General features: G+C 37.0%; 1 protein-coding gene across 2 annotated transcripts in view; it reads left to right on the top strand.

Moving 5' to 3' along the window:
- The window catches only part of DYRK1A (dual specificity tyrosine phosphorylation regulated kinase 1A), a 94,162-nt gene that overhangs the window by 59,781 nt on the left and 19,409 nt on the right, over positions 1-14,972 (top strand). The window contains exons 3-7 of one of the 2 annotated variants that reach the window (XM_008701899.2): positions 572-691; positions 2,798-2,986; positions 6,621-6,768; positions 10,716-11,002; positions 13,537-13,683. In XM_008701899.2, coding sequence (XP_008700121.1) covers positions 572-691; positions 2,798-2,986; positions 6,621-6,768; positions 10,716-11,002; positions 13,537-13,683 — 891 coding nt within the window. The remainder of the gene's footprint in view (positions 1-571; positions 692-2,797; positions 2,987-6,620; positions 6,769-10,715; positions 11,003-13,536; positions 13,684-14,972) is intronic. The other variant, XM_008701900.2, reaches the window with a different exon arrangement.

Below are 14,972 nucleotides of genomic sequence, written 5' to 3'. Positions count from 1 at the left end.
AAAAAAAAAAAAAAAAAAGGAAGAAAGAAAGAAACCAGTGCAGATTTCAGCTAGGGTCTGGGGGTGCTGGGGGCTGCACTTCTGCAGTGCCATGCTCCATTCCTGCTCCGCGGCCGCCTTGCTTTGCTTTGTGGTGCCAAGTGGGTCCTAAAACCCTGCCCTAGGAAGCTGAATGTTGGGTTTGTCTTTGTCTTTGCCTCTTGTCTCCCAGGTCAGGCTTTAGGAATAATTCAGAAGTTTTCCCTTGTATGGTGGAGAAGCCCTCTTTGGGCAGCATCCTGTGTGTCTCCTGGCCCCAGGGGTGTCTGTGATCCTACTGTTTAATCTGAGGAACAAGATGAAAACCTTGGGCGGCTGGCGCATTATCTTCTAATTTCATTTATTTGTTCCAGTGGTCGTCTTCATTGGAATCCAGTTGAAAGAGATAACTGAGAGAGAATGTATAATCTTCTAATGTAGATGTCTTTTTTTTTTTTTTTTTTTTTTTAGTACGTATACACAGGTTACAGAAGAGAGGGGATTTATACCAGTGAAGTATAGTTAAAGTGCTAGTCTTTTCTGTCTATTTAAGGTGATGCCTGATATTGTCATGTTACAGAGGCGGATGCCCCAAACCTTCCGTGATCCAGCAACTGCTCCCCTGAGAAAACTTTCTGTTGACTTGATCAAAACATATAAGCATATTAATGAGGTAAGACTATTGATTTGTTTTAACAGCGTTATCTTGAGTAGAGCAGGAAAGAAAAGTTATTTTGTGGTCCTTTTAAACATAGGAAACTTTATTCCCAGTGATTGTAATTTTGATGATTAGGTAATGATTTATAGATAATACAATTATAATCGTGTGAAAGAAAAAACATCGATTAACAGAGACTGCCAAAAATTAAGATAGTTGAGGATAACTTCTCCCTTTTTTCAAAGTTGTATTTAATATATGGTAAGATATTATTTCTCTAATAACTCTTCTCCAAAATAAGAAGAAAGGAAGGGAATAATGACACTGTAAAATTACGTGTATGTTAGAATTCTGCTTAAATTTTTAAGTATCTGTTTCTGTTTTTGCCATGGATGTCAGGAAGCTCGGAGATCTGTTTAATACCCAGTTACAGGCATTTTCCTAGTTTGTTTGATATATGGATGTTTCTGTGGGTTTAAATTTTTATGTGTGTTCTTTTATTGTAAGGTATTTGAAAGCCTTTTTGGTGGATGTAAATAGAGTGAAAAAAAAAACCCAGCATAGTATTTTGAATTATCCCTGTTCCAATTTGGCTCTTCACTTCCGTGAATTTTTTCTGGTGTCTTAGACCTTTGATTGCCATTTGTTTCTAGCCTCAGCCCTGGCTCTGTAATTAACTATGAAATGAGCTCTTCTGGAGAAGTGTGGACGTGCCTGTGCTTCCTTTCCAATTCATGGGAGCCCTCCGTCCTGTCATGCTAAAAGCTTATGCTCTTCCAGCTCTAGAGCCGTTTAACTAAAAGGATGTTCTTTTTTTTTTTTTTTTTTTTTTAGTGTTTTTCTATTACATTATGTTAGTCACCATACAGTACCTCCCTGGTTTCTGATGCAAGGTTCGATGTTCTTATACACGGGTAAACTTCACTGCAGTTTGATGCTGTTTAACGCCAGTATTGTTATATTACTGTGGCAGTGTGGCAAGATAAGATGAGAATGAGCTCAATGAGGAACATTTCTGAGTAGGATTTTGTACACAATTGATGGTTTAGAAAAGATGTGGCAAACTAGCTTTTGACAACCTGAAAAGTCTGATAAATTATTAACTGTTTATTCATGTCAGTTTGTTAATATCTGGTAAATTGTTAACAAAGCTATTGTTAAGCTTTGGTGAAACAGAAGTTTAACAGTAGCTTTGCTGAAGCTTGTTTTTAACTGTTTTGCCACCTTGTAAACTAGAGTTGTTCTGATGTTATTCTATGCAATGTAACTTATAATTTCCTCAGTTAGTTACCAATTACTTGGACTATTGTCTAGTCTACCTGTTATTTTTTACTGGTCTTAGGAACAATTTTGTAAGAAAAACAGATATAAGGAAAATAACTCAACTGTGATCAGCCACAGGATTTGTGGCCTTTAGTGTGGGGGAAGGGGAGGGAGTGCCTGGTTTTCATTAATTGTTAGTTTGTTAGAGGCTTAAAAACTGGACATGTCTCAGAGGGCCTTTTGTATTAGAATTTCAGTTCATATATATCTAAACTTTAATATTTAAAACGTTTTGCCTTCAGAGCGAATGTAAAATTGGGATGGACTGGCAGAAGGCATGCAGAATATTGATATGAGGAGGATGAAAATGCTCTTTATTTGGTTTGGCATTTGCTGATTATATTGGCACCTATATATATTTTTTTCTCCCCAAATCCCTCATATTCCACTGTTAAGAGCTATGCCACTTCATTGTATACAAATTACACCCTCATTTAAGAAATAAATGTAAGTCCGGCCTTGTTAGTCTTCTTGAATGGGCTACTTCGGACTAGTCACTTAACATCTGTTTATAAAATGTACAAACAGTATAATTGAAAAGTGAATTTCAGGGTAGACATTTTTCATTGATTACATATCGGTGTTATTATGTAATTCAAATAGCAACTGTAGAAAATTCTTTATTTCATTTTTTTGTATTTGTTATGAAGAATAAAAATTCATCAGTTTCCTCCTGATGGTAGACATGTCTCATATACATCATATATATGTGTGTGTATGTATGTATATATGTGTATGCCTCCTGCTAACCCCCAAAGATTTAAATTATACAGTAAACACCGTATACTCTCATTTCAGGTTTACTATGCAAAGAAGAAGCGAAGACACCAACAGGGCCAGGGAGACGATTCTAGTCATAAGAAGGAGCGGAAGGTTTATAATGATGGTTATGATGATGATAACTATGATTATATTGTAAAAAACGGAGAGAAGTGGATGGATCGTTACGAAATTGACTCCTTGATTGGCAAAGGTTCCTTTGGACAGGTAATTTAATGGAAAATGCTGAATTTCCTAAATGAGAACTTCCTAGTGAATCGTGTTCGTACACCTTGCCCTCAGTAGTATGCTTTCAGGGTTTGTAAATACGTGTAAACAATGGATGTGTGAGTATTTGGATTATCATAGTTCTTTAAAGCTAGTAAAACTACATCAGCTCTAAAAACTGCATTAGACTTTCTTTGTTCATACTTACTTTCCAGAGCTACCTAGTACTTATCTTACTAACGACTGAGTGCTAGATTGTAATCACTAATAGGTAGTATTGCCCTTATGTATAGTCTGGATGATTCTTCGATGTGGATGCTAGAAGTAATTACCTTCCTGTCTGACATTCCTCTTCAAAAAGATAAGAGTTCCGTTGGCGTAGCAGGTGCCCTGTCACTTTTTTGGAGTCTGGGAAAGCCAGGGGCTGTGCCTTGGGTTTTTCTCGCATCTTATCTTCTGCTATCAGGCCTTAAAGTGGGCGGATGATCTTTAGGATTTCTTCTTCCTGTTCTCACAGCACCAGCATGGCTGTGATGGGGATGTTTGTGATGGAAAGGCTCATTCAGCAGCTTCTAGCAGGAAGAGTGAGACAGGGGCTCCCCAAGAGACCTGGTGTTTTTCTTCATTCCTGGCCTCTTCTCCACTCACAACTCTCCCCTCCTCACCTGCCCATCCAGCCTCAGTACAAAGCACAAAATCCTAAATATGTCTGTCTCTTGTATCAGTTGTGCTCAGACCGACAGCCATCACACCTTCATCCTTGCACTTTTAAGAAACTTTTTCTCTGGCTGTGGACCCCCCCCCCCCCCCCAGCTGCTCCCCCTTGTCAGTCCTATCTCCTCGAGTCACTCTTCTTGGTTTGGTTTGAGGTGTGATTTACTGTTGACCCCACTCTCCTTTGCCTTGCAAACTTTGTGTGGTGAGTCCATTACTAACCTGCAGTCTAAACACTTCTTTTGACTTCTCAGTGATGAGGATAGAATGGGGTTCAAAATGACTTCTGAACTACCTTTTTTTGATTTTTTTTGTTTTTTTTTTTTTTAAGTATGGAACCTGCATGCTCTTATTTACCTGTTCCTGTCCTGAGATAAAGGAAAAAATGGCTCTTTTCAACCTGTGAGAGAAAATTCTTTGTGTGTCAGTCTGATCATGCTTAGGACAAAAAGTATATGGTAGGTCATTAGCAGCCACAGGTATAGACCCAGAAAAATCACAGCTATTAAGCCTGTAAGGAGATATGCACAGGGTTGTTAGAAGACCTCTGTAATTCCAGTGTGGCTCTGCAAGGCCCTCATGTCACATGCATAAAATACCTGCCTGCCCTTTCCATGATTTCAAGGAATTTCGGTAATTGTACGTGACTCAGAGAACTTCTCCTTGATTTGTTAGCTCTTTTTCTTTGAGTCAGGGTTTCTCAGTATTTTGGGTCCCTCTTGATGAAATAGTACTTTTTTGTGAGAAGCAGCTTCTGCTTCTCTATCAGTCTCTTAAGGAGAGGCATTTCTGAGGCCCAGCTTTTAACAAGGTGATGAACACCCTAGGTAGAGGGATGATTGCTGCCTCCCATCTTGAAGATTACACCACCTGTTGAGGCAGTTGCCTTCAACAGGACATTTTCCTAACTAATGTGTTGTCCACCATGAAAATTGTGGCCATACAGAGAACTCCCTCAACTTCGTTTTCCTTTTTTTTTTAGTTTTCCGTAAATACTTAGTCTTTGAGTTCAGAGTGATGTTTTCCTCCTACTCTTCACTTTAATTTTCTCATACGTTAATTCCTAAGAGCAAGTGAGCATAGTTAGATCTTTGAAAATCGAGGCCTGTTTGATATCACACCCCATCTCATCAGGTCAGACTGATGCCTCCCTTACGCTGAGGGGTGTTCAGATTCCAGATCTGTCACTCACCAAGTAATGTCTTCCATACCGTCTTGGCCAGACTTTCTCTAAACTCTTTGCCATATCCTTATCATATAAGGGGTCCTTCATTACTTTAGCTAGTGGTTGTTATCAGTCCTTATTGCACATTGAAATTTCCCAGGGAACTTTGGGTGTGGGTATGTGTGTTGGGGGAAGAGGACTGGTGCCTAGGGTCCAAACCAATTAATTCAGAATCTCTGTGACTGGATCCTGGGCGTTTGTATTTTTTCGAACTGCCTGTCGAATGTGTGATTCAGGGTCGAAAACCATTGCTTTAGCAATTAGCCGGTTAACTATTTGCTAAGTCAGTAAATAGTTGGGCCCCTGTTGGTGGCCTTTGTCCTTGAGACGATTGGGATCTGGGCACGGAACTGCAACTCTTGGTACCGTCAGTATAGTCAGTGAAACAGAAGAATATCAAAACCACTTGGTCACACGATTACATGGGCAGTCTCTGATTTTAAAGACAATAGATAGTATTTTTTAGAATTGGGTGAAACCAGAAATAATTGCATTTTTCATTCCAAGTTTGATTTTAACTGAACCATTTATAATCCTTGGCAATGTATCTAGCTTTGATTGATGTAAATCTTGGAACGTGCATTCCATTCTCTTCCTCTCCCCCAGTGGGACTCAGCCTACACATCGGAATCACAAGGAGTTCTCCCTACATCTCCACACTTTGTGAATGTGCTAGAAAATGGATAAAACTATTGCCTATTCCAACTCCACAGATTATAAATATAAATGAACATTTAATCAGTTATAGTGGGTTTCTGATTTGTGGATAGTTTTATCTTTGCATTGATTTTCTAATTTTTATGTAAATCTCTTTGTTAATAATCTGAAACTCCTTTTAAATGAGTAAAATTAAAATGAGAGGTGTACATGGTGATTTGCCCATGAGCATTCCACTTTCCTTGGCATTGATTCTATGACTATCAAGACCATCTAATTGTGGCTTTTAATTTTTATCATGGAACTTTCCTGGTAATCTGTATTAGATTTATCTTTTGTTAAATACCTGTGTTTTAATTTATGAAAATCTAATTTAAGGTCAGGAAGTTATCTATATTTATCAAATGACTTAGAACCTTTTAAATATTTTACATGTATACTTGAGATTTAAACCAGGTTCTTTCTCCAATTAAAAGAATAGTTAGAAGAATTGTTTTTACAGTGTTATTCAGTAAGAAAGCTAAAAAACCAAAGCACTTGACAAGATTTATAACTTATTTCTGGAGGAAAAGAGATAATCTAGCTTTTGTTAAAAGAAAGCGATATTGTGAATATTTAGAAATACTGTAAGGCTACAAACGAAATTTAATTGAAAAGATTGACTTTGGGGTGCCTGGGTGGCTCAGTCAGTTAAGCAAGCATCTGCCTTTAGCTCAGGTTGTAGTGCTGGGATCCGCCAGCATGGTGCTTCCTGCTCAGTGGGGAGTCTGCTTGTCGCTCTCCCTCTGCCCCTCCCACCAATCATGCTCATGCTCTCTCTCAAATAAAGAAATAAAAATTTTTAAAAAAAGAGTGACTTAAAGGTGACTGTAAAGTAGTAAATGGATGACACTGAATGGAAATGAATAGGACCTTTTCTACTTAGAGAGGTCAAAAAAATGAGAATTAGGTAAACATACAATTAAGGTGAATTGTAAAATGTTGTGAAGTTGTGGCCATTAATGAAATAGAGAATTATTCATCTTTTTTCTCTTTTAGGTTGTAAAGGCATATGATCGTGTGGAGCAAGAATGGGTTGCCATTAAAATAATAAAGAACAAGAAGGCTTTTCTGAATCAAGCCCAAATAGAAGTGCGACTTCTTGAGCTCATGAACAAACATGACACTGAAATGAAATACTACATAGGTAAACAAACAGGCAAACAAAACCATGTGTCCTCACATGGACCAGAAATTTGAGTTAACGGTTATTTATGTATGAAAATACATTGATTTTATCTTAAAGTGCTAGGTTAAAAATTCAACTGTTTATTTCTGCTAGAGGGCATAGGTTTATGTAAGTTACTCGATCTGGCAGTAATATTCTAGATCTTGGGGAATGTGCATTCCAGGTGGTGTATAATTTAGAAACAAGAATGGTGTCATATTTTGCAACTTATGCCATTTGTTTGCTTTAATATTGTACTTTTATCCAGGGGTCCTCTTTTTGGTAACTTTAACCATTTGTAATATAGCTTAGAAATTAGAAGTAAGCTAACATATTATAGAACTAGTTTTGGAATGTCTGAGCCAAGATCTCAGACTCCTCCCCAGGCTCTGTCAGTTTGGCAGCATTAGAAGCTGTTAAGACTTAAAAACTATAGCAGCAAAGAGGTAATAGCCACTTTTTAATGAACTCCTATCATATTCCTTGTGCTTTTCTCCATCATCTGTAATAGTCACAGCAGTCCCGTAAGGAAAGTGGTAGAATTCTTATGTTATAGACAGTTTATACAAAGAATAACATAACCAAGTTCCCAGGGCTCTGCAGCCAGCATCTGAACCTACTTACTTCCTCCTGAGTCTAGACTCTGTGTTTGTTTCATTGTCTTACAATATTTTTCCTGAAAACAAAAAGGAGATAGAAGAATTATGAAAATAGTAAAGGGGCGCCCAGGGGATTCAGTTGGTTAAGCATCTGCCTTTGGCTCAGGTCCTGATCTCAGGGTCCTGGGATTGAGCCCCGTGATGGGCTTCCTACTCAGCAGGAAGTAGGAAGCCCATTCCCTCTCCCTCTGCCCCTCCCTCTACCCCTCCATTGTGCTCTCTCTCTACCTTTCTCAAATAAGTAAATAAAATCTTTTTAAAAAGATAGGGAAGTCTAGAATCAGTTGATATAATGGGCATAACATCAATAATTATTCCTTCTTTAATACTATTCTCAGTCAAATCTATGATGCTAATGATTAAAAGACCCCATTGTTTTATGTGCCACTGAGAAAGAAATTGCTGCCAAGTATAAATATAAGATGCCATTAATTTTAGGATTGAGACCTTAGGATTGATGAACTATAGAAGTTCCTGTAGGCTTGTATACCTAGCAACTCTTGTTCAGAAATGTTGGCTTTACCTGATAAACATGAGGTTAAATTTTATGTAACAAACACCTTTTTACGAGTAAGTAGGGTATTATGGTTCTTCAGTCTGTCCAAAACAGTGGAAACAAAAAAAATTGTTGTTTAAAAATGTAAGGTTCAGATACCAAGATTAGATTTCGTTTATGAACACCCTTCATTCCCCACTATTACAATAAAATGAGCTTATACTATTAATTTTTCTTTCTTAGTTTTTTTTCTCTGTAGATATCTGATACAATCCATAGTAATAACATTTGTATTTAAAACTTTTTCATATTCACTGAACATTTACTGTTCAGTGTCAGTTATAACTTAGTGTAAGTTTGAGCCTGTTTCCATTCAAGGGACCTATATAGAAGCACAAGAAGGACATTCGAAGGATACTTGACTTACAGAGTAATCTGTGGACATGCCTCCCCACTTCTTCCTCCTCACTCGTGTGTGTTGTATTTTGAGTGTTTGCTTAAGTAGTAGAGAAAATGTTGATAGCATTACTGTAACATTTTAATTCTGCCTTTCCAAAAGAAAACATGGCAAGTATATAGTAGTCAGTAAATGTTAGCCACTTGATTGTATATAGTAATGCCTGTCATTTTTGTTTTTAATAAACTGACTTTAATGATTATTAGTTGCATTAACCATGATGTTTTTTGGATGAGTTATTTTTTTTAAGTTCTTATTTAGGAAGGTTGTGAATGCACAGTGTCTCAAACCGAGGTTCTATATTGGAAGGCAAACAAGAACTTCAGATTTAGACCTAGCCCCACTGGGAGAGTTGATATTAAATTTAAGATGTCTCAAAGTCATATTGCTCTTTTATGATATAAATAACTTACTTTTGTTTTGAAGTGATTGATAAGTATAATTTATTCTAATGAGTTTTATAATAGTCTTAAGTCTTTGAAACTTTAAAAAAAAGTCTATTACTTTACCACGTAGCATAATTTCTCACCTGGATTATTTGGTACCTATCATGATCTAGTTAAAAGAAAATTCAGTTTAGGTCTAGAACAGAGTCTTGCTGAACCTCCATTATCTCCAAAGTTCGGTTTAAGAGATACGTTAAATGTACTTGTGTTTGAGATTTCTTTGAAATGTCTTTAGTGCTTCAGTACATAGGTACTCAGTCAATGAATAATGAATTGGGAAGTCAAGTGGAACCAAGTGGATTGATCTTCCACTGGAAGAACTTTCTTTTCTTTTTTGAAGTAGGCCCAATGTGGGGCTTGAACTCATGACCCTGAGATCAAGAGTCAGATGCTTACTGACTGTGCCAGCCAGGTGCCCCCATTAGAAGAACTTTCTAATCACAGAGCTTCTTAAAGGAATTTTTATAATTACAGTGGAATTCTGGCATCAGTTACTTCTTTGCATTCTTTTTGTGGCTATTGCTTAATCAAATTAAAACTCTTGACCATGTCTCTGGGGTGTCTTTATTGCATGTGGAGCTCTTGTTTTTAATATTAAATCTATGAACTTCAGTGATTAAGAGCAGATATTATACATTCTTAAGTAACCTTTAAGGATTCTTTTTATTTGTAGTGTTGAGTTGTACTGAAGACTCCTAGACAGCTGTGTAGTATTTGTATTGTTATTTATCCTAACTTTGGATCATGTGTATCAAGAATGATGTAAAAACAATGATGTGCACTGCTCCCCAGGAGGCAGTCCAGGACAACACAGTGTGTCCCCCATTCTCAGGGACCAGACCTTGAATACCAGCATAGTTACTCCAGCTAGATCTGTAGAGAAACCTCTGTTTTTATGAAACTAAAAGACCAGAATGAAGGTGACCTTGACAGATGGTTGTTTTATGTCATTCCAGTTGAGTTACAAGTGTTCAGTTTGGTATATATAAGAATTTTACAGTGAAGGGCAGCACTTTATTAAATGACCTCATCTGATGTGCAGTGTTAATACTAAAAGCACAATCTTTGAAGCAATTTAGTGAGTATTAAGCCTCTTTAGAGGGTCAACAGTCTCATTCATAAGCCTATGTATAATTTCTTCTTGTGATTGGGCTTTATTTTCAAGTTTCCCCAGACCTTCAGTTGTGCACAAGATATCCCATATACCAGTTCGATGAACATAATCATACGCCTTGATTATGAACTCTAGTGTCTTGTAAAGCATGCTTTTCAAACATTTGCTGTATTTGCCTAAAAGAAAAAAAGATCTGTGTCTTCCTTTGACAGTTGTTGGAGGAAATTACTAGTCAGATCTAAGGCTCAACAAAGTGGAATGTGGATATGTATCAGAGCCTGAGAGCCTTCCCAGAGAGAGCTGCCAAGTTCAGCAGTGTCACAACCTGGAGATCCCAGTGGGTGGAGCTTAGATGAAGTTGTGAGGTTGGGCTCTGAGGAAGTAAAAAATGCTTTCTCATAGAAGTGAGCATAAAGTTACTGAAGTATTCTCAGTAGTGTTTGTCACTTTGCTACTTGTGTTTTCAGACCTGACTACATTTTTTTTTTTTAAGCAAAGCATTTTGGTGGTACTTCTACATTATATCGTTTATTGGCAGACACCACACCTGTTTAATTCAGCAGATGAACAATTTAGATATTCCCGACTGATTATAGAATGTGCTATTACTGCAGAATGCCTATCTGCAAATTTTAACCTTATTTTCACTCTACATTTGACATTGAAATGTTGTAGATTGTTTGATAGTTCATGCATACATTATTCTCATTTTATTGGTATGTGTAATTTAAAATGAAACTTTTTTCTCTTCCAGTGCATTTGAAACGCCACTTTATGTTTCGAAACCATCTCTGTTTAGTTTTTGAAATGCTGTCGTACAACCTCTATGACTTGCTGAGGAACACCAATTTTCGAGGTGTCTCTTTGAACCTAACACGAAAGTTTGCACAGCAGATGTGCACTGCACTGCTTTTCCTCGCGACTCCAGAACTTAGTATCATTCACTGTGACCTAAAACCTGAGAATATCCTTCTTTGTAACCCCAAACGCAGTGCAATCAAGATCGTTGACTTTGGCAGTTCCTGTCAATTGGGGCAGAGGGTAAGTATATTTCAGGACATGTGCATTAAAATAGAATTAGGTAAAACAGTGTCAGTAGATACTTGAAATGTTATTAATGTGTATACAGTTAGGAGATAATTACAGGACGGTTATCCTTAAAATGTGCGACTCTGATCACATTGTGTTGAAATCTGTTTTGGGGACATATCTCTTAAAATGCAAATATAAGATTCTGAATTAGAAGGTATTGGTTTTTTTAAAAGTAGATTTTTAAAAATTACATGTATGCCTAAAAGGCAGAGTAATAGATGAGTTAATTAAATATTAGGTGATTTGTAACTATATTTTGCAAGTAGAGGTTTTAGGATGAATTTGGGGGTATTCCAATACTAGAACATTGAATCCTTGCTGTGAAATTCTTCTCTAAAAATAGATCAAGATAAATGGTTTTCTTCAAAAAATAACGGGTTTATAAAAATACAGGTAATTTTGCATTACACATGGTGATACAGTGTAGAAATTACACGGTTGGTTAGACATACTTGTTTTGATAAATAAGTTTAAATCTTTTTTTCCCTATTCCTCAGACTGCTAAAAACAGACCTGTCTTAGCAGTAATATAGCTTTAGGTTTAGCGGATTTAAGAAAGCAGATTTTTCCTACTATTCTTTCTGGTGTTATGAAAGCTACTCTTAACAGTGTGTTGCACATATAAAATAGAAGTGATGGGTTGCTTTCTTCTTGAAAGGAATTAAAATCATCATTTGATAGTATTTTATTCATTTTAAACACTGTTCCTATTTACTTGCAAGTACTGAAACTGCATTTCTTTGGGGAAAAAAAGAAAAAACACAACTGTCATTCAGATACTCTTTCATACTGGCTCTCCAGTTTTTGTTTTTCCACATTAGTGAGAGTTCTTGAACTGTGGAACTTTTTTTCCGTGTTTTAAATATGACGGTTAATTTAATCGTGAAGATCTGTAGTCTGCTAACAGGATTTTCAGGCTTGTTCTTTTCTGCAGCTTCCTCATGGTAGTGGTGGTGGTATATAGATCCCTGGAGTAAGTGGAAGGAGTAGGGAGAAAAGTTTGCAGTTCCGGATGCCTCTGAAAATGAGGAGCTGTTCATAGTCGTTAACATGGGATAAAGTATATTGTGAATGGAAAATACGTGCCCATCTTGAGAGTCATTTGAATAGATTTAGAATTGGAAGAAATCCCCCTCTATTTAAACAAAATCATATGTTCTGTACCAGTATCAAACACTACTATGTCTCTCTAGCCAAACTGAGACAACTGTCCCTCAGTGAGGGATTAACTGTGAGGTTTAAACTGTGAGTGTATCAAATTAGAATGAGAGATCCTTTCTAAAATACACATGCAGTGGCCCTACCTGAGATCTACTGGCTCAGTCTCAGAAGGTGGCAGGGCAGGTGTATTTCAGGGGGATTTTGGTGCACAACCTTGTAGATGACCCAGCCACTGCTTTAACCAAACCGAATAGGTGATTGACAAACTTCCTTGCATAAGCTGGGGAATAAGACAATCTCAGTAGTAGGGAGCCTTTGGGGTTTACCAGTCCTGTTGGCTTGTAGAAACTTGGAAAGGTAATACTTCTTCCTGGTCCCTTTGAATTTCAATTTCTTTGCTCTGACAAGGCATTAAGGTTGGTTTGATCTGCTTATGGGGGCATCAGGTTATTCTTGGAGATCTGGCTAGAGTTTTAGGTGGGAGCCACAAAAGCATTCATGGAAAGCAGCACCGTGCTGTTGGCTACCTAGTTAGAGTGTTAAGTGAGGAAGGATTAGGAGGATTTTGTTTCTTTCTTTCTCTTTTTAGATAGAACTTTTTTTGCTTTCACGTTATTTCTAGATACAAATTTACAATGGCTAAGTGAAGATGAATTTGTTTCTTAAGACATTCTCCGATTACTTCATTGAACACTATCCATTTCAAGATTTTCTTTTTCTAAGAAGTCTTAGATTGAGGTGGAAGAGGACAGGGCAGGGAAGAAGTGATTAGTCAGAAACGACTCCCAGTTGAATTTTATATAGCAGCATTTCTCAGATTTATCTGTGAGACTATACAGTATAGATACCTGAATTTTCATTTACATTGTACAGAGTTTATTTGATGTAATGCTGAAATACATTCTTTAGGTTAATTTAAATACAGTTTTGTCTTCAAATTAATGGTAAACCAAGTGCCAGCCATAGCAGGAAAGAATAATTAATAGGGAAACAAACTATTCTCAGTAATGTCTTTTTTCTAAGAGGCATAATTATTTGTTTTAAGGTGTGTATCTTGATTACCACTTAGGATTGGACTAAATGGAAGGACCTGAATTGTGTATGTTTTGCATTTCACAGTCAGAGTAACCTACTCTCTTGAAATGTTTAGTCGTTTAAACAATACTTGTAATAGAAGGTTGAAATCAGTACACAGAACCCAAATTTAGGAGTTAGCCAATTATTTTTTCTGTTAATATTAGATAAATGTACTTAATTCAGTGTGGAGCATAATTAAACAAAACTTGTGTTGGAATTAATAACGATATTAAAATATATTTCAGATATACCAGTATATTCAGAGTCGCTTTTATCGGTCTCCAGAGGTGCTACTGGGAATGCCTTACGACCTTGCTATTGACATGTGGTCCCTTGGGTGTATTTTGGTTGAAATGCACACTGGAGAACCTCTGTTCAGTGGAGCCAATGAGGTATATGATGGATTGCTTTCAAAACTCTGTTTCTGTTTTCATAATTTCTTTTTGTTTTTAATCTATGACAGTGTCATCTGAAAAATTGTTTTTAGAAAAAGATGTCTATTTATTCATTTAAATATTCAAATGTTGGGACAGTTTTGAATTTATATTATCCATTTTTAAAGTTTTTCATTTATCATAATGGTGAGTTTAGGACTTTGAGTTGGGAAGTGAGATCTTTTAATTTGCTACTAAGGAGAATAGCAAGTTAGTAAATGTTAAATAAGCATTTGGCTTAAATTTTACAGGTTTTAAGTATAATATAACGGAAATGATGATAAAAGGCATGAGGGCCACCCTGAGAACAGTGTAAAACATCGCTGTAAATTTTGAGAGTATGATTTGGAATTTAAGAAGTGATGACCAGTAGCCTTGATGGGTATTTGATCTGAATAATTGAGGGTGAATTAGGAGTATAGAATTTTAGGGCTGCAGATGATGTGTCATTGTTCTAATTCATGGGTTTTCAGTCTGTGTTCTCAGAAGATGTTTGGAGGTCAGAGGCAGTGCCTAGGAAGGCATGGGAGAGGCCGTGCTCTCTGGCAGTCAGAGAGAGGAATTGGACTTCCATTGGTTGGGGTTTTTCATTTTTTAAAGGAAAGTTAACCATTACAGATCTTGATAAGTCCATGCATTTATAAATAAGAAAAGAAGGGCCAACAAAATTTAATGACTTACTTATACTGGGTTATACAACTTTTGGTGTGGTGTCAGAAATCTGTCCCCTCCATCTTGTTAATTCCTTCGAACTACAGCTGGTGAGCCACTCCTGGGCAGTAGCTGGCATAGTGTGTGTTTGGTATTGTTTTGTTATCAGTAATATTACCCTGTAAAGTAATGCCTTTTTCATGAGCTTAAACAGTACTTAATTAAATTCTATTGTATTAATTATATTAAAATTAAAATATGATGAAATACAGTTAATTATATTCTGTTAAATCACCTGAAACTTCAGTGAACTTTTCATTCATTGTAAAAGCCATGTCCTTTGAGTGGCTCGAAAATCCCCTCCTCTGACTCCTGCTTTCTCTCTGCAGCCTTGCCTCACCTCACTGTCTTGGTCCCAGCACAAAGCCTGGGTGTGTGGTCCCTTGGACACAGTAGCCACAGGCCCGTGCTAACTAAGGCCTTTGCACTCGTTCTTTTCTGTGTGTGGGAGGCCCTGTCCCCAGGGAGCGTATGGCTCCTTCCCTCACTGCCGTAGCTCTTTGCTCTCCTACGTCTTCTCCATGATCCTCTAGTAC

Source organism: Ursus maritimus, unplaced genomic scaffold (assembly GCF_017311325.1).
Source record: "Ursus maritimus isolate PB19 unplaced genomic scaffold, ASM1731132v1 scaffold_4, whole genome shotgun sequence".
Lineage (NCBI taxonomy): Eukaryota > Metazoa > Chordata > Mammalia > Carnivora > Ursidae > Ursus > Ursus maritimus.
This window is presented reverse-complemented; position numbering and strand designations above follow the sequence as displayed.